At 35.5% G+C, this 20,811-nt stretch overlaps 1 protein-coding gene across 1 annotated transcript in view; it reads right to left on the reverse strand.

The window, feature by feature from the left end:
* Window positions 1–4,487: 4,487 nt before the first annotated feature.
* Window positions 4,488–20,811, reverse strand: part of LOC117344727 (transmembrane channel-like protein 3) — a 37,790-nt gene continuing 21,466 nt past the window's right edge. The window contains exons 11-19 of the mRNA XM_033907556.1: window positions 18,136–18,286; window positions 17,592–17,701; window positions 17,240–17,366; window positions 13,668–13,811; window positions 12,919–13,193; window positions 11,368–11,523; window positions 10,208–10,286; window positions 9,822–9,873; window positions 4,488–9,271 (exon numbers count right to left, since the gene is read on the reverse strand). Of these exons, the coding sequence (XP_033763447.1) occupies window positions 9,180–9,271; window positions 9,822–9,873; window positions 10,208–10,286; window positions 11,368–11,523; window positions 12,919–13,193; window positions 13,668–13,811; window positions 17,240–17,366; window positions 17,592–17,701; window positions 18,136–18,286 (1,186 nt within the window). The 3' untranslated portion in view covers window positions 4,488–9,179. The remainder of the gene's footprint in view (window positions 9,272–9,821; window positions 9,874–10,207; window positions 10,287–11,367; window positions 11,524–12,918; window positions 13,194–13,667; window positions 13,812–17,239; window positions 17,367–17,591; window positions 17,702–18,135; window positions 18,287–20,811) is intronic.

Raw genomic sequence — 20,811 nt, forward strand, 5'->3', positions numbered from 1 at the left:
GCCCCCCCCCACTTTTTGACGACTTCCTACGCCACTGGTATGGATACAATATGGTCGGTAAACTCCGACGGTGTAAATACATTTATGTGTGATCAATGTAGATATCATACTGGATATTATTATTATTATTATTATTTTTTTTTTTTTGTTGTTGTTGTAAAAGTAATCTTACATGTACAGTTGTAGTTCGAAATCTTGATAGTTTTGTTATTTGGATCTTTCACTTATTCAATTCAATTATTCATGGTTTTATATTCTATCTGTAGTGTAAACCTTTCAAAAGAAGCATACTTTTAGCCAAAATCAGTACTTATAACATATAAACCACAATATAGTAGACATGAGACCATTATGTTCCCTACATACATGTATATATAATAATCTTACACAAGTCAGGAGGTGTGCAATTGACCCTTTTTACCGATCGGTCAACAAAGATGGTCGCCATTTCCTTGCCCCTCATTGGTCTAAATTAGGATATCGACCGATTTTGATGAAATTCTGTATAAAAGTACAACTTAGGACAACGGTAACTTTTGTTACATCATTTTCACATTTAAACAAAATGGCCGTCATTTCCTGGCCTCCGATTGGTATAATTTAGGTATTGTCCGATTTTGAGGAAATTTCGTATGTAGGTACATCATGGGACACTGGTCACTCACGTAACCTCATATTCACATTTTAACAAAATGGCCGCCATTTTCTGGTCTCCGATTGGTCCAAATTGAAATATAAAGTTTGAGTTTTTAGGGATGCCGAACACAATGGTACGACTGCGGTGGTGTTTCGGGGACTTCTGTAATGGTTTCCCATTACAATTAGTACTTGTTTTATGTTGATATTCAATAACCGATTAATTTGTATCATACATCTAATGTAATTATTATTGTTTTTCAATGAATAACCTAACGTTTCGTTTTTACAGGTATACTTTATCTCCTGTGTCGTAGAATTGTATGGAATATTTGAGGATAAAGTTCCGAAACAAGCATAATAATTGAATCGCTTATATATCCCTTTGTTTGATATTTTATTTACTCAGTCTTAGTTTTTCTTCACAGCATTCAATCAATTTATTGAAATCAATTAGATATTTTGTGCCATAGATGGCGAATTGAAACATTTTAACATATTTCAAAAAACAATATTATATGGCAAATTAAATCAACTAAGAACACATATCCTTCAATGCTGTCACTACATCTGTAACTTGTTATTTAGATTAGTTAAAATAAGTACACTTTTATATTACGAGGGAGTTTTTTAAATCCTCTTTGGGCATTCTGACAGATAGATGTCTGCAAGAATGTCCAAGCCTGGTGTCAGGACTAGAGGAAAATCGGGCTTACTAAACATCTATATCTTTAATTTGTCTTGATAATGTTTCGTACAGTGTATTACTACTGCGCATGCGCCTACTGGAATATTCCAAATGCAAGGGTTAAAGGTACTCTCAGTGAGTAACATCCAGACCACAAAATGCAAATCCGCATTCTTCACATGAAGTCTGTCTATTATATAATAAAGGAAGTAGGTCACCAAGAAAACAGCGGGACAAGTATTGACTTTATCACCCACAAACCGATAACTGGCGGAGTTTTCTTTGTGTCAACACCAGATGGTGTGCTGAAGAAAAAAGGATGACAAAACCATGCATTGCATTTATTGATAAAATTGGAAGACATCATCATTACGATGTCAGACAGATATCACTTTTGATAGGTTGATACAGTAGTATTAATTTTCCGACAAATATCACTTGATGGGTCAGGGAATCGCATCCAAGTGCAAATGTTTACGTTTCCAAAATACATGTACAAATATAAATCATCTCGACTTGTTCTTGTTGCCATCCGTTTGTTATAATTAGCAAAAACATACGCGGATCACGTGACGTGAGATGACATATGTCGCGCGACAGAATGCTGCCGTAGATAGTATAAATCATATCCATTGTCTCTGTTTAATGAAGTGGCCAGATGTTTCAATTTTCCTTTAAAGTATTCCCAATCACTTTTACCATTGCCTTCATGTTTACTCACCCATATATACAGTAGCCTTCACATTTAGTTATACAGATAACAGTGTATTTAAATCGAGTGTAGCGTCTTCATAAGTATCAGTTGAGTCCGTCGTGGCGTTTGGTGTATTCGCTACATATATATGTTATGCGTGGACAGTGGACATACGTTATTTGCCATGAAAGTTGTTTCAGCAAGTTATCTTAGGTTTTCCCTCCATGTCTTCGCTGTCAAATCTGTATATTTCTTGTTTTTGTCTAACTTATTCCGGTTATCCAACGCGGTGACTGAAGTTAAAACTGAGGTAGGCGTCTATCATCTTGGTACCACAGTCTTTAGCGCCTGAAGCCATTCCCATTAATTACCAATAAAGCGATATTTGATAACAACAAAGATATTGTTAGTATACATTCATTATCTTGTAAGTACTATATAGTTTTTAAATATGATTTATTTTTACTCGCTGATCACAATCTACGACTCAACTACGTTGTAGAATTGTTTCGGACCGGTATAGATGACCTTGGCCTTCTCAAGATTTAACAATGTAGCCTCTGTGGAGGTCAAACGAGGACTGTATTCTAACAACACCTCTATCACACCTTGTTTATAATGATTCTGCCGGTTTTGATGTTCCTTGCAATATTTCAACCTTGACCGTAAAGTTCAGACGTGTATTGTATAAGGAAGACTATCTAGTAGAGATTATATAAATCCATGATATATATCCATGTATGTAAATACATTGCGATCCAGGTATTCATATAATCTTATAGACGACTTCCACAATGATCATGTCGTGGCGACCATCACTGCGTCATTGAAACGTTCTTTATAAGAGCTGCGGGTATTTCTGGCTAGGCGATTGGGTGTCGTAGATCGTAAGTTCGAGGCCCGGTCAGGGCACGAGTCAAAAAGTTGTCTTCCTTCGTTATTTGTGTTGCTAAGTTATATATCTATTTATTAGCACAATGTATCATATACACTATGTGTTGGTGATCCGAAGATATAGATTTGAATTTCCTGTCGTAGTTGTACCGAGAGAAATATAGTAGACATAATAGATATATACGAGTATGTAAAAAAAATAGTAAGATTTCCATCGTCAACAAGACCAGCTTATTTCACTATTATACTACCCTGATGATGAATCAGGAGGATGTTTTTTAAACTCCTCATCGGGGATTTATTGTGTGAGCCCATGGATAGCACAATATCCGGCAAAATTAAATATGTTTTCCAATGTTTCATAAAGTACGAAGATAATTTCATGAAATGACGCATAGAACATTATATTTTAAAAATAACTAAAACTAGTTAATTCGGAGATATCTCAATGCTTGAATTAATAATCTGGATGTGTAGTACATTTTCCATAATCTATGATGTTTTAACTTCTCTGATATGATTCACAGATGGATTCTTTACGCGGACTGCAACTTTCACGGAGATACATGTTTTACTATCGCAGCTGTTTATTTAATTCATAATGAACTTATTTAGTAGGTTTTCATTGTTGTAGCTGGATAGCATACCATGATGTCGATTCCAAAAGGCCTCAATATCAGTTCACTAGAGAAGCTTTCATTGGATCGTCATCACAGGGCCACTTTCAGAACCATCACAAGGCCACGTTCAGAACAACGCCATATCATCCCTGAGACCATTTTGCGTGGTCGATTTCGCCAAGATAAGGCGTGGCGTTATGTATGTTATAAGAAAAATAGAAACTGTGTTGTTTTAATTTCCCACTGGTTGCTGCATATCAATTGCAATCAGACAGCTAAACGCTTTTTTGCTGATGACATTGTAGACAACATTAATCTCTCCAAATTGTATGTCTACAGATGTATGTCTACAGATGTATGTCTACAGATGTATGTCTACAGATGTATGTCTACAGATGTTTGTCTACAGATGTATGTCTACAGATGTATGTCTACAGATGTTTGTCTATGTCTACAGATGTATGTCTACAGATGTTTGTCTACAGATGTTTGTCTACAGATGTTTGTCTACAGATGTATGTCTACAGATGTATGTCTACAGATGTTTGTCTACAGATGTTTGTCTACAGATGTATGTCTACAGATGTATGTCTACAGATGTTTGTCTACAGATGTATGTCTACAGATGTATGTCTACAGATGTATGTCTACAGATGTATGTCTACAGATGTTTGTCTACAGATGTATGTCTACAGATGTATGTCTACAGATGTTTGTCTACAGATGTATGTCTACAGATGTTTGTCTACAGATGTATGTCTACAGATGTATGTCTACAGATGTTTGTCTACAGATGTATGTCTACAGATGTTTGTCTACAGATGTATGTCTACAGATGTATGTCTACAGATGCATCTAAGGAAGGAAGATTCTAAATACACAAGTTCTAAGAACCTCAGTAATGCTTTTTCTTCTTCTTTGTTGGGTTTTTATGATAGAAAAGAAATAACACATATTTGTGTCAAATGCATTTATTGGTTCTTAGTTTATCCTGGAATCATCTTATTTTTTTCTGTGGAGGGAATATGTAGCGTAGTATTTCATGTATATTTTCCTTTTTCGTAATATTGTATGGTACATTTGTAGTTAAAGCTATATTGTCGAAACAAGTATGATAATTGAAAGGCTTATATCTCCATTTGTTTGATATTGAATTAATTTTTTTAGTATTTCTGGATATGGTATCCTTTCAACATATATTCAATTTATTTATTAAAGATAATGTAAATATATTTATATATAGGTGTCAAATTGAAACATTTGAACATATTTTCATTAGTAAACCTTATATGACAAATTGAATAAATGATAAATGAATATCCTTTAGTGCTGCCACTACATATATTATCAATTTTCTCAAATTCATCACACATTCATGTTAGGAGTAAGGTTTTGAATCCTTTTTGGAATATGATCAATCAGTCACCCGCTTACTTCAAATTTCACAAAAATGATGTTGAAGGAATATTTTTTTAGTACAATCATATCAATTGTTATTATTAAGATAGGGTAGAAAAAGAGGTGTATACTTATAGTAAAGGACTTTAAGCTGAATATTACATTCAATGAAACTGTTAAACTTACAAAGCTACATTTATCACAATCATATAATAACATATACACATGATACATAATATATTATCTTTGAAACTCTCTGAACCTTCCGAGTGAGCTTTTGCAACAATGCCTAGTTTGTAAATGAAAACTATAATGGAAAACTGTTTTAACATAATTACTTTTTCATAAACTGAAATCGCACAGTATTTTGTCATTAATAAGGATGTTATCAAGAATTATTTCCAAAATGCTATCTTCACTTGATTCGAACAATATTTCATGACAGAGTACAGTATTTCATGTAGTAATTCATTTATGGAACACACTTATGCATTGTAAAAATAATGGGACAGCGTCCTACTTATAAGATTTTATACGTGCTAGAACTTTAAAGTTAATTGGCGTGAATTTAGTAGTTTGATAGTGTCATTAAAAATGCAAATACATGTATTTGGATGTGGCAGCTTTAAATAAACAGATAAAAGATTTATATTTACGTGTTTACACTAATGATATATAGTAGTACATCATTCCATGTCACAATTTTATCATTAGTCCACCCGCATTGTTTTACTTTTAAAGAAAATGTCGTCCGGTCCAATATGATGTCACGTACTCAAAGTGAGAGGCAGGGTTGTGATTTCCAAATTAGAAAATGACGACGTATTGTGATATTAGTTTTACTGTCAGCCGTAAAACCTTTTAGATGGTGCTGAAAATACAAACAAACAATAGACAAAATAAAAAAACAAACGTTTTAGCATTAAAATATATATATATATATATATATTTTATCAAAATCCATTATACATGAATATCATTCTATTGCACTTTTGTATTGTAGAAGGCTTTCTTACATGACAACTTGGATATAACTTGTTTCCATGGCTACGTCGATGGCATAGGTGTTTTAATCAGCATTGCCATGTATTTAACAAGCTTATCATGCGTTAACACCATCTCAGAGGATTAGTTTTGTTATTCACACGATTTCATGTATAGACTTTTATGAGTAAACATAGATCTGTTGTTTAAACACCTGATATTTCTGCAGGGGACATTCAATTTCGCTAAAAGTAAACCCGTTGCTAAATCTTGCTCATGAATGTTAAACGCATATTAACTTAATTATGAGCTAGTAATAAACAATCACTTTCACAATTATACATACAAATTACAGCGTAACCTGTCCTGAAAGATACCTACATATCATTGAAGAATTAACTTACATCTGAATTATATACCTCAATATAACAAAAAACCTGTCTATAAAGGACATCTATGATTTAGTTAATGTTGTAACATCATATCTATTAAAAATATAATGTCACTTGCATAATAAAGAGCACATGTTTCCTTGGGTGGTCTTTATAGCCAGGTTTGACTGTTACTATTACAATCTATGCTGTATCTAAACTATACAGGACAATACGTCAGGCTCTTTAGCAAAATTATAGTTCATTACGTCAATATGAATATCACCTGACATGCCATAATTCAATTGTCTTAAAACTACCACAATCCGATAGTTATATACTAAATATATCATTATCGATTGATATTAATATAAAAGATTTTGTCATGTAGGTCTTGAAATACAATAAACATGTTGACATAACAACTAATTGTTCCGTTATATAACCTTCAATATTTGTATAACACATGTATGAATGAAACATTATCTAGTCAATGTAAAAAGCCTCTCTATTGCACCTCAATGACTATGAGCGTTTGTTAGGCTAATGAGGCTTATACGTCACGTGCTATCTCGCCTCTGTGAAATGAGATGCAGATTGATTACCTTGATGGTCCAATAGGACCGATTTGTCCATTGCGTGTAATTGGAATTCCGGCCATGTTCATGCGTAGCTCTATGTCCATAATGGTGGCTTTACGCTTTAGAGTGGAATTCCAGAAACAAAGTGTCTCTAACAGTCTGATGCGACATTCTGTCAATCGAAAAACGTAAACAAGCGGAATGAGGATACCACTTAACGTAACACAAACCGAACTTATACGAATAGCCTCCTTTATGGGGAAATCCATCTGCATTCTGGTCTCTTTATCAAATGATAGAAGTATTAAACACACTGCACAGGGTGTTGTCAAAACCAGCATGCATATCTGCATGGTCGCAATGACGACATGACCTTTGTACGATCTCTCCTCATCCATGCTCCCAGTGGTGTGGTTTTTCAGGGACAACACCTTGTATAAGAGAATGAATCCGCTTATAGTTGAAATTAAAAAGGAAAATATTAGAACTGAAGCTATCGGCACAGCTATGTGAATTTGTTCACTTTCGTTCGATATATGACAGTATTGATTTTTAACTTTATATTTATAACCATATGCGCTCAGCGCAAGAGTCACAGCCCACATGCAGATGCACATGACCAAGATGCTTCTCTTGGTAAAGAAGTTTTGGTAGAACCTCGGTCTGTATACGAGTACGACTCTGTCCAGTCCCATGAAAGCAAGTTGTATCACTGTAGAAGCATGAAGGACATAAAGGAAATGATCTTGAAAAATACAATGACTTGCTCCTTCTGTGTGTATGTATAGAATCAGCATCGTTCCTTTAAGAATATCCATCAGCTCCGTGTTAAATACGACAAACTTGATTGAGATAGGAATTCTCGAGCATTTTAACAATATGACGGCAGCAAGCAAACTTGAACATACAGAAAGTGTTGATAGGAATGTTACGAGAATTTCATATCCGTCTTGAGTCTCAACCAAAAACGGAATCATCTTCAATATTGAAAGCTCCGTGTGAACAAAGGCATACATATGTAGCTGACAGACAGAGCTTGACGATGAAAACTGAGGGAAACGCTGTATAGATATAGGTGTATTATGACGTATCATACCTATTAGCGTTGTTCTCAAAACTGTGATCAACTTTATAAGATATAAATACTTACTACAATACTGATTTATAAACTAGTTGGTATCTCATATCAAAGATTATTTCAAAAGGTCAACTTTGTTATATCTATACAAAAGTATTAACGGTAGCGTTAAAAATAATCAAGACCAATACACAATAAAGAGCAAATTTACAGTAACCTACTGAGAATGGTTTAATGTATTTGTATCATCTTTCTTGTAAAATATTGAATATTAATGGTATAAACACAATTTATGAGCAAATTTTGAAAGGGTCGAACAGGCTTTTAATAGTACATTAACCCGTATGGTCAGTCAGTCATAAATGTAGAAATCATTACGTCAAGAATAATACATCCTGATTTATAAACCTTTTATGTTTTGAGTAAATTTCAAAAGTTTTCGTTTAACACAGATATACTGCATTCAATAATCCTAAGACATGAGGAATATCTGGATATCTTGTATTCGAATACCTCTGGAGTGTCACAAGGGTTTTCAGAGAATTATACAAAGCATACAAAGTAAGAGCAACATTCAAAGCAAATTGAGAGTTTGCTTCAGTAGAGCCAAATTGAATTGCACCAAAATGACTTTAAACATTCCTTTATTTCATCGAAAATTTTTTATTATTAATTTTCTGTGTAAAATAGCATGAACATCTAAAATATTTCTCATATGCCTTCTTCATTTCTCTAGTTGCCTTTGTTTCGTTTAACGGGGTGCAATATAGAGTCATTCTTGATTCAGTCTGATTTCTTCTACAATACTTTTGCCTTGCTAATAATATTGATAATCCCAAAGGAAAAAAAATAATGTTTGCTCTGCTTTGAATGAAAAAAAAATACCTAAAAATTGTTTATGTGGGTCTGTAGCCATAAATGATCTAAAACATTTTTCAAACCCGGGTTCGACTGAATGATATTCGATATATGCAAATAGGAGGTTATCGTTTCCAATACATGTATTTGAATAATATTAACATTTTCCTGAATAAATCGATTCTATGAACAGTTGACGACGGACTAAAAATATGTTCTTATTTGACGTCACTTTCTTTAAAATATTTTGATAACGAATCATGAAAACCGATTACCATACTTTGTGTCATGATATATACAATATATTGATTGTGACTTAGATGTATGTATAGATTCGGTAACCGTCCAGTGACAATGCCACTAAATAGATATCCTTCTTATGGTAAGGTTACGTCCGGTGCTTGTCCATCCTCGAATCCATCTATCCTGCTTGCTGCAGAACCGCCAGTCGTCCTCCCCAAACTGCCAGCTGCCGATGAGTAAGAGAGTAATATTATATTGATATTCTGTCATGTCTGATATTAGGTCACATAATCAGCAAGATATGTAGGAACAATGACATAAAGAAAAGACACAGAAAGAAAGTAATTGCTCTTACATGATCAAAAATATACATGTACAATGTATGTACTTAAAATGACTGATATCCGGTCGCTTTAGCAACAATATATATATCTATATGATAATATAATATAATAACTAGTATTCGGACTAATAGACGTTTTATATCCAGCTTTTACGTGTACATTGTTTAATGAAGTAATTCCCATTCACAACTTATGTTCATATGATAAGTTATACATTATGTGCATCAATTTGGTCGTTCGATGTCATCCCGACATTTCCTTGATGCTGGAAGTCGAATCAAAATCTATCTAGATAGAATTTAAGAAATGTCAAATTCACGCTACATTTTTTACTTTAATATTACACACCGGGGTATACGTAGTAAAAATAGAGGTGCTTAGGGAATCCGATATACTGTGTATGTGTTGTTCGTAAGACAGATTTATACGTACCAGGTGCAGATATAGCTATAGCAAACACTTTCCTTTTTTCTACTTTCCTTTCCTGAAAATACATATGAAAATGAACTTGAGCCATGTACATACATTTCTCATACAGGATAAAAGACTTGATGTCAGTTTTCACCTAATATATATAAGTATGCATGGATTTGGACTACATTCTTTAGCAAATGAAGTGAACGAATGGTATGTACAGTGTATATAGGTGAATAGCATATCTATATATGGATTTCGCGATAGAAAGAGGTTAGACTGAAAATGATAAAAATTGCAGTAGGAATGCTTGGGACAAAAAGCGTGGATATCACGCTCACGTGATCAACTAAAAAAGGTGTGTTTATTGTTTTACTGTTAATTATCAAATTTGTTGTACTTACAAATATTAACTGGTTTCTGAGTTGTCTTGCGAGGTCACTATAGGAAGATGCTCGTGTCTTATAGTATAACCCAATCAGACTGTTAAATAAAATTGGCGTGAGGTAATGATGCTTGTTTTAGACTAGAATCACAACATCATTTCTTATTTTGATGAAAAAAAATCACCACATCTCACTTTTATTGTTAGATAATAATACCACATACCACTATTATTGTTTGGTTAGAATACCAAATATCTCTCTTATTGTTAGATAAGAATACCAAATCTCTCTCTTATTGTTAGATAAGAATACCAAATCTCTCTCTTATTGTTAGATAAGAATACCAAATCTCTCTCTTATTGTTAGATAATAATACCAAATCTCACTCTTATTGTTAGATAATAATACCAAATCTCACTCTTATTGTTAGATAATAATACCACATACCACTATTATTGTTAGATAATAATACCAAATCTCACTCTTATTATTAGATAATAATACCAAATCTCTCTCTTATTGTTAGATAATAATACCACATACCACTATTATTGTTTGGTTAGAATACCAAATCTCTCTCTTATTGTTAGATAAGAATACAAAATCTCACTCTTATTGTTAGATAAGAATACCAAATCTCACTCTTATTGTTAGATAAGAATACCAAATCTCACTCTTATTGTTAGATAAGAATACAAAATCTCACTCTTATTGTTAGATAAGAATACAAAATCTCACTCTTATTGTTAGATAAGAATACCAAATCTCACTCTTATTGTTTGATAAGAATACCAAATCTCACTCTTATTGTAAGATAAGAATACCACATCCCATTCTTCATATTAGATTGGAATACCACAATCCACTCTAATATTTAGTAGCACCGGATCTGGTTTTCGCGCCCTTTTACCGGCGCCTGGGCCGATATCCCCACCCCCAGGGGGTATGACCCAGGGGGAGGTATGCCCCCCTTGTGGGCAGGCTATATTCACCACAGCCCACTCTTATTTTCAAATTGTTTTTATCACAGTAAACACTTATCAAAAAATATATATATTGTTAAGTTATAATTAACACATCTCAACCAATGAAATATAATAACCATACCTCGATAATATTTTTTTAGATACAAGGATTCTACCTGGGAGATATCGAAACTGTTTATCGAAGTTACTCACATCAACAGGACAATAACAGGAACAGCGACGGCGGCGGTACCTATATAGGATAGTATAGTGTCTAACCACCCTGGCAAATCGCCAACGCCATTCGTGATTACTTCATAAACATTATCTTCCTTCTGGAAAGGACCGCAATCCCAGGATGGTGTAAGTCTAAAACAAACAATTCGGTGTACTAGAGATATATCACCAAAAATTTACATGTTATTGAATAATTTGGTGTAATTTTGGACATGTCATCAGACACTATAGAAAGAAAATTACATGTAGACTTATGTAAGGATTTTTGTTACACAACCAATGACTAGTACGATATGTACACTGTCACCTTCATTAGTCTATGTGCCCCCTCGTCTCGATTTAGTACTGGGCCAATGCGGTGTATTTAGATGGTTTCTTTTAGCTGCCGCTTGATATCCCTGCCCAATACTTTGGAGTTTTCTCTAAGTATTTGACAAGGAGAGCAATCCTAAGATAAAACGTGCTTTCCTACCAAGAGAAAATAACTTCCAAAATAGATATGAAAAACGTGTATCTATGAATCAAGGTAATGACATTTGTTGATAATAATATGGTGTGTAGGACACAGGTTGTGTTCCTTGTACAAAGGTACACGCACACATTTACATACAGTATCCACTTTATATTGACGAATCAGAATACGCCAACCGCAAGATGAAAGTCGTCATCAACTGCGCAACACGACATCCCAATGCCATCAAATATGATTTTTCAAATATGATGGTTCGGCTGTGTGAATCATAAACACATCTTTATAAGAAACTAGAAACTCGTCACCATTTATATATTATATATATATTATATATATATTATATATTTCAACCTTTAATGATTGCCGGCATTGATCGATAGACACACACTTAATTAACTACCGTGCATGGTTACCAAGCAACCGTCTCCTGTCTTGTTTCCCGCAAACAGAAGACCTCGGGAGTGGTCGGACCCAACGAAATGAAAGAGAGAGATTTAAAACAGACGTAATTTTATAGAAAATGGCTGATATAATGGTAGTGCAAAAAATGGATTTATATAATATTCATTGAACAACATCAGCGACCATTGCTCAATAATCACTGATATCCCCAGACCCCTTGTCAGTTAGGACACGTATATCTACCCCTGCCGGCGGGAGTGTATAGTTGTATTAAGTTACTGTACATCAGTAGCCATACTGTAATCCCGTCGAGCTGAACATCGTGTGATACAATGTTTACACCGGTTAAAAAGTTAATGTACATTTAAAATTACATCGTTTTCTTTTAAAACCATTGCATCCAACACTAGAGTAGGCAAATACCCGACTTTTCCGACATCTTGTCTAATCCGACCAAAGTCGACATTCCTACATGATATCGGATTAGTCAGGTTTCAAATTTTCTAATCACGTGACATCCGACACCGTATGGGCATCGCCATATTGGTCGGAATATAGACAAAATGTCGGATTACTAGTGTGCATGCTTCATTTCTTCTACTGATTCTGGCGATATGGGCATTTCATTGGCTGATTTATATGTGACTACTCACTCTATGATGACGTAGGCTTGTGGCAGAATACAGAGGAACCACGTGAGCAGAAGCAGGAAGAGATAGAAGTTGCCTGACCTTGACGCCCGGAACACACGTGTAGGGGGCGTGACCGCAATACGTGCAACGAAGTAGCGGAGGTAAAAGACGATGATAAGTTTATGAAACCGACGATAGCGATGACTGGGAGAAAAATAAAGACCGAGCCAAACAAGACCTTGGCCGTACACAAGGTCAAGGACGTTTGACGTCACATTAAATTCGCTCAGTTTTACCTGCAAAATATTGGTATTTAAAACATATATTTCATATATATTATTTGTATGTAACTGTACATCTCAACGTGATAGGAGTACGAAATATTATATATATTGAACATTATAATTTATTATGATGATTAATAAACAAACCGATAATTTGACCCCAATGTCGATGAACCGATGAAAAGGTATGAAGAAAGGAAATTTATACACACAAGACTCTTAAACGGGTTGGGCTGAGTTATCTAGGATACTAAATTAAACCACGAAAACAATGTCGTTCACGTAATACTCCATCAACATAGATGATCCTGGTAAAAGTTTTTCCACTAAGTACGATTTCCTAACTGTCCTAATGTAGCGAAACTAATATTAGACAGCAAAGTCCTATAAACATGTCGAATTACTCAATACGATCGATGATCTGTAATTCCTTAACCCATCATATAATGTTGATCGCTTTAGTCATCTTTACAAAAATTGACTTACCCAGTCAAAACACTGGCCTGACTTGACTAGGACGGCTTTCAGGACGTCAAAAAACAACGCTACTGCAACGCAAACACCAAGGTCAACCAGAATCAGCTTGAAAACTTCTTCTCCAACCTCATTCTCCCAGCAACAAAACGTCCTCTACAATACGTACAGTAGCTCATTATAGCAACACAACGTCCTCTACAATACGTACAGTACTTCATTATAACAACACAACGTCCTCTACAATACGTGCAGTAGCTCATTATAGCAACACAACGTCCTCTACAATACGTACAGTAGCTCATTATAGCAACACAACGTCCTCTACAATACGTACAGTAGCTCATTATAGCAACACAACGTCCTCTACAATACGTACAGTAACTCATTATAGCAACACAACGTCCTCTATAATACGTATAGTAGTTCAGTATACAAACACAACGTCCTCTACAATACGTACAGTAACTCATTATAGCAACACAACGTCCTCTACAATACGTACAGTAGTTCAGTATACAAACACAACGTCCTCTACAATACGTACAGTAACTCATTATACAAACACAACGTCCTCTACAATACGTACAGTAACTCATTATAGCAACACAACGTCCTCTACAATACGTACAGTAGTTCATTATACCAACACAACGTCCTCTACAATACGTACAGTAGTTCATTATACAAACACAAAGTCCTCTACAATACGTACAGTAGTTCATTATACAAACACAACGTCCTCTACAATACGTACAGTAGTTCATTATAGCAACACAACGTCCTCTACAATACGTACAGTAGCTCATTACAGCAACACAACGTCCTCTACAATACGTACAGTAGTTCATTACAGCAACACAACGTCCTCTACAATACGTACAGTAACTCATTATACCAACACAACGTCCTCTACAATACGTACAGTAGTTCATTATAGCAACACAGTGTCCTCTACAATACGTACAGTAGTTCATTATAGCAACACAACGTCCTCTATAATACGTACAGTAGTTCATTATAGCAATACAACGTCCTCTACAATACGTACAGTAACTCATTATAGCAACACAACGTCCTCTACAATACGTACAGTAACTCATTATAGCAACACAACGTCCTCTACAATACGTACAGTAGCTCATTATAGCAACACAACGTCCTCTACAATACGTACAGTAACTCATTATACAAACACAACGTCCTCTACAATACGTTCAGTAGCTCATTATACCAACACAAAGTCCTCTACAATACGTACAGTAGTTCATTATAGCCACACAACGTCCTCTACAATACGTACAGTAGCTCATTATAGCAATACAACGTCCTATACAATACGTACAGTAGCTCATTATAGCAACACATCGTCCTCTACAATACGTACAGTAGTTCATTATAGCAACACAACGTCCTCTTCAATACGTACAGTAGCTCATTATAGCAACACAATGTCCTCTACAATACGTACAGTAGTTCATTATAGCAACACAACGTCCTCTACAATATGTACAGTAGTTCATTTTAGCAACACAACGTCCTCTACAATACGTACAGTATTTCATTATAGCAACACAACGTCATCTTCAATTCGTACAGTAGTCCATTATAGCAACACAACGTCCTCTACAATACGTACAGTAGTTCATTATAGCAACACAACGTCCTCTACAATACGTACAGTAGTTCATTATAGCAACACAACGTCCTCTACAATACGTACAGTAGTTCATTATAGCAACACAACGTCCTCTACAATACGTACAGTAGTTCATTATAGCAACACAACGTCCTCTACAATACGTACAGTAGTTCATTATAGCAACACAACGTCCTCTACAATACGTACAGTAGCTCATTATAGCAACACAACGTCCTCTACAATACGTACAGGAGCTCATTATAGCAACACAACGTCCTCTACAATACGTACAGTAGTTCATTATACAAACACAACGTCCTCTACAATACGTACAGTAGCTCATTATAGCAACACAACGTCCTCTACAATACGTACAGTAGCTCATTATAGCAACACAACGTCATCTTCAATTCGTACAGTAAATTATTATTGTAACACAATGTCCTCTATCATCCATGATGTAACAAAACAACAAAGATTTCCGACATAAACATTTAACCATAATTCAAATTCATTCAATGAAAACAAGGACCAGGCGTTTCGGTAGAGTAAGCGTCCTCTGCTATCATATCCGAGTTATGTTAAAGTTAGGGTGTTGACAACGGAACCACTAAAGATAACAACACGCATCAGACACGTCTAATTCCATATCGCAAAAGGGCATATTTCTGAATGATATCGACCATAATTGTGGTCGACATCTGTTACGAATATCATGATAATGGGAACAAACCCTTGAATATCGAACCAGCTGGGACATGAAAATACCGTAGGTAGATGAAGAAGGGATGTTGCTAACAAGAAATGGAAAATTAACAATTGGGAAATCGGAACCAGCACGCTTATCATACGCCTTAATTGTAATTGTAAGCTGTCCCTTTTGGTTACGTTGTAAGGAAAGATCGAGGTAATTGACTAAAAGTTTTTGTTGTTTAAAGATACCGTATCGTCAATATAGCTGTTGGTGAAATTGAAATATGTTTCCTGTTCTGAAAAGACCTTCAATATAATTAGTTCACAGCTATGTAGTTATATCCTATTCGCCTTTCTTGGAAAAGAAAAAAAACTTATAACAAGAAACCGAAAACGATCTTACAAGTTGTAGTGTCTTTATTGACACAGGACGAATTCTATAGCAGTGTTGTCAACTGGATTTGGAAAATCGCTATCGTACATGTTATTCCCTTCTTTTTTTTTTTTTTTCTTTTTTTTTTTTTTTTTTTAAGACTGTTTCCTTCGCTGTCTATCTCTCGTACAATAAAAGAAAAATCACACAGGTAGAACACGTTTGTTACACTTTGAATTCGTTGAGGTGTTGTGGCTGATGCCGGAGTTGGCGAAGCCATATTGCGTACCATTGCTATAGACCATCGAGAACGTTAATTAGGTAAGTATTTATACTTCCAGAAGATGAAATCACACCGACAATTTCATGGTCGTGCGCTGATTGGCTGAGCTCTATGGTCATGCTGAGATGACCTTCTGCGGGCAATCATTAGAACTTGGTAGAGGAGCGGAAATTACATTGTAAATGTTTATTACATTGGTACTTGACATATAATAAAAATTATCAAGTGCTGAATATTATTTAAAGATTCATTGATTTAAAACAAAGGTAGTAAAATCTCCGTGGGGAATCGAAAGTCATTAGTTCTACTGTATTTATGTAGGAAAACATGTCCAGTTTTCAAGGAAAACCACTCTCAGGATAGATAAATAAATGAATAAATAAATAAATAAGTTTAAAATACCTTGAAGTCTTTCTTTTTTTCTCTCTCGGACCGATATTAATTTCCTATCAATTGTTGTTTTTTCATAACATTTTTTTTAGTGATATCAATTAATTATAATTATTTAACAATGACCTGAGTCAAGTTTTGTACATACCATGCACATTACCGATTGGTTAATACAGGTTTGTATATGACATAAACTACCTTACATTTGTCACGTTAGATGGTAAACCAATGCCCTCTGGCCTCGCCACAGAACCGTCCAGACATTTCTGAGATACGTTGTACAGGGAGTATATAAAAGTTCCTAGACTGGCGAAGTAGAAAAGTGTTGTCCTGTAAAACATAATACATTTGTATATGGAAAACGAAAGTAAACTACAATATAGGACGTTTATCAGTATGGCATACGAACTTTTCTTTACCTTGTGCTGCATTTGAAATATAGACAGTGAAACAGAGGAAGAGACACAATTTTGTTCAGTTAGTTTTAAACCGAGAAATCAGTCTAATCACACAAAAATGATTGGTTATAATTTAATGCAAACATGACGTCAGTACCTTGTCAGCGTCACTTTCTGTTCAATCCGAGGATGCCACGACTCCAATTTACCGATCAAATTAATTATGACAGGAACAATCAGTTTGAGAGCGGCCACTACTGTTGTTAACTAAAACAAAATAACTGTTTATTTAGGTAGAATTTTTGAATAAATTGTCTAATAAAGAATAATAATTATTAATGCACGTACTCATATAGGATACGGGTCACACCAAACCCGCTTTACATTCAATTTATTCCATTACTATAAACTTTTTTTTGTTTTTTGTTGTTTATTTGGGGGTTTTTTCTCTCACATTCCAATATCCTTATTTCATTTTTTTTACATTCCGATACCCTTATTTCATTTTAAACATTACAATACCCTTATTTCGAGTTTTTCCATTTTTAAAATTTCAATAACCTAAATTCAATTTTACGCATACATTCCAAATACTCGAATTCCCATGTATTACATTATATTTCCTACAAATAACTTAATGATATTGTCTTCGTAATCACATTCAAGCTTAAAACTGAATCTTTTATCAAATTGATACTGACTTGGTGGTTCGTCAAGAGCTCCACTAAAAACTGTGGCGATTCTTCCGGAAGTTCAAAGTCCTGTGCCACGTAGTAAATTAAATAGCCACTCCCTCCAAGCATTCCAAGGACCAAGATGTTTGACGCTACTCTTCCAAAACCTCTTGCAAGTCTAAAAACAGATAACACGTGCTAAAAAAACTCTCTTCGTGAGAAAACATTAGGAACAAAAAGGTTATGAACAATGGTTTGAGAGAAACATGGAATGTTTAAAATGCTGGTACAATCAAACAGTTCATGTATGGGTATATCTGAAAATTGAACTTTTATTGTCCCCCTTGACATTAATTATTTATTACGAGTTTAAAAAGGATGTTTGTTTTTCAGAAATATCTCGATAGATAAATATACAACTACATTTTCTTTTACAGCTGATAATGTGTCCAAAAGTCAGCAGGAATAATGCCAAACACCTAGGCAAGCTGGAAGGAGCACTCCTCCGATGACGTACACGGGTTAAGGACCTATTCATCCTCTGACGTTTTTCACGGCTTTTCATTTATAGAATTCTGGGAATGACAGTTTTCTCTCTATGACTTGTTTGAAATATTTTTTGATTGCGCTAGAGTATTGACACGGTATCTTCTACATCTGAACTTTTTAAATTTCTATTGTACATCGATATTTCAGAAAATTTACCCTTTTTTAAGTGCCTTACAAGATGTATTTTTTGCACTTTTATATTTTTCATACTCACTTCTATTTCCATTAACAACGAAATTGACCATGACATTAGGAACTTTTAAAATTCGAATAACACATATGCAAACCATGGTGTAACACCATGTTAAGCTTCAGAAAATTTGGCAATCTTAATTCTGATATGATATCCGGAAACAAGGATGCCAACGGACATACGGACGGACGGGCATCGGAGGACACCCGGGGTCCTGTCTAGATAATTTTAGACTATCGATGTAAGAAATGTATTGTAGTATCGATGTGAGCTGTGGATAGATGAAACCAGACGAGCTGTAGAAGGTTTATTTAGGACAAAATATACCTTTAAAAGCCGAACCGAATTAGTCCAGACAAAAGAGATATAGACACCATCAAACTGAGTCAGTCCGGACATGGTCAGAGATATAGACACCATTAAACTGAGTCAGTCCGGACATGGTCAGAGATATAGACACCATCAACCTGAGTCGGTCCGGACATGGTCAGAGATATAGACACCATTAAACTGAGTCGGTCCGGACATGGTCAGAGATATAGACATCATCAAACTGAGTCAGTCCGGACAAGGTCAGAGATAAAGACACCATCAAACTGAGTTAGTCCGGACATGGTCAGAGATATAGACACCATCAAACTGAGTCAGTCCGGACAAGGTCAGAGATATAGACATCATCAAACTGAGTTAGTCCGGACATGGTCAGAGATATAGACACCATCAAACTGAGTCAGTCCGGACAAGGTCAGAGATATAGTCATCATCAAACTGAGTCAGTCCGGACATAGTCAGAGATATAGACACCATCAAACTGAGTCAGTCCGGACATGGTCAGAGATATAGACATCATCAATCTGAGTCAGTCCGGACATGGTCAGAGATATAGACACCATCAAACTGAGTCAGTCCGACATGGTCAGAGATATAGACACCATCAAACTGAGTCAGTCCGGACATGGTCAGAGATATAGACATCATCAATCTGAGTCAGTCCGGACATGGTCAGAGATATAGACACCATCAAACTGAGTCAGACCGACATGGTCAGAGATATAGACACCATCAAACTGAGTCAGTCCGACAAGGTCAGAGATATAGACATCATCAAACTGAGTCAGTCCGACATGGTCAGAGATATAGACATCATCAAACTGAGTCAGTCCGGACATGGTCAGAGATATAGACATCATCAATCTGAGTCAGTCCGGACATGGTCAGAGATATAGACACCATCAAACTGAGTCAGTCCGACATGGTCAGAGATATAGACACCATCAAACTGAGTCAGTCCGGACATGGTCAGAGATATAGACACCATCAAACTGAGTCAGTCCGACAAGGTCAGAGATATAGACATCATCAAACTGAGTCAGTCCGACATGGTCAGAGATATAGACATCATCAAACTGAGTCAGTCCGGCCATGGTCAGAGATATAGACACCATCAAACTGAGTCAGTCCGACATGGTCAGAGATATAGACACCATCAAACTGAGTCAGACCGGACAAGGTCAGAGATATAGACACCATTAAACTGAGTCAGTCCGGCCATGGTCAGAGATATAGACACCATTAAACTGAGTCAGTCCGACATGGTCAGAGATATAGACACCATTAAACTGAGTCAGTCCGGCCATGGTCAGAGATATAGACACCATTAAACTGAGTCAGTCCGGACATGGTCAGAGATATAGACACCATTAAACTGAGTCAGTCCGGACATGGTCAGAGATATAGACATCATTAAACTGAGTCGGTCCGGACATGGTCAGAGATATAGACACCATCAAACTGAGCCAGTCCGGACATGGTCAGAGATATAGACACCATCAAACTGAGTCAGACCGGACATGGTCAGAGATATAGACACCATCAAACTGAGTCAGACCGGACAAGGTCAGAGATATAGACACCATTAAACTGAGTCAGTCCGGACATGGTCAGAGATATAGACACCATCA

This window comes from Pecten maximus, chromosome 16, assembly GCF_902652985.1.
Source record: "Pecten maximus chromosome 16, xPecMax1.1, whole genome shotgun sequence".
Classification (NCBI taxonomy): Eukaryota; Metazoa; Mollusca; class Bivalvia; order Pectinida; family Pectinidae; genus Pecten; species Pecten maximus.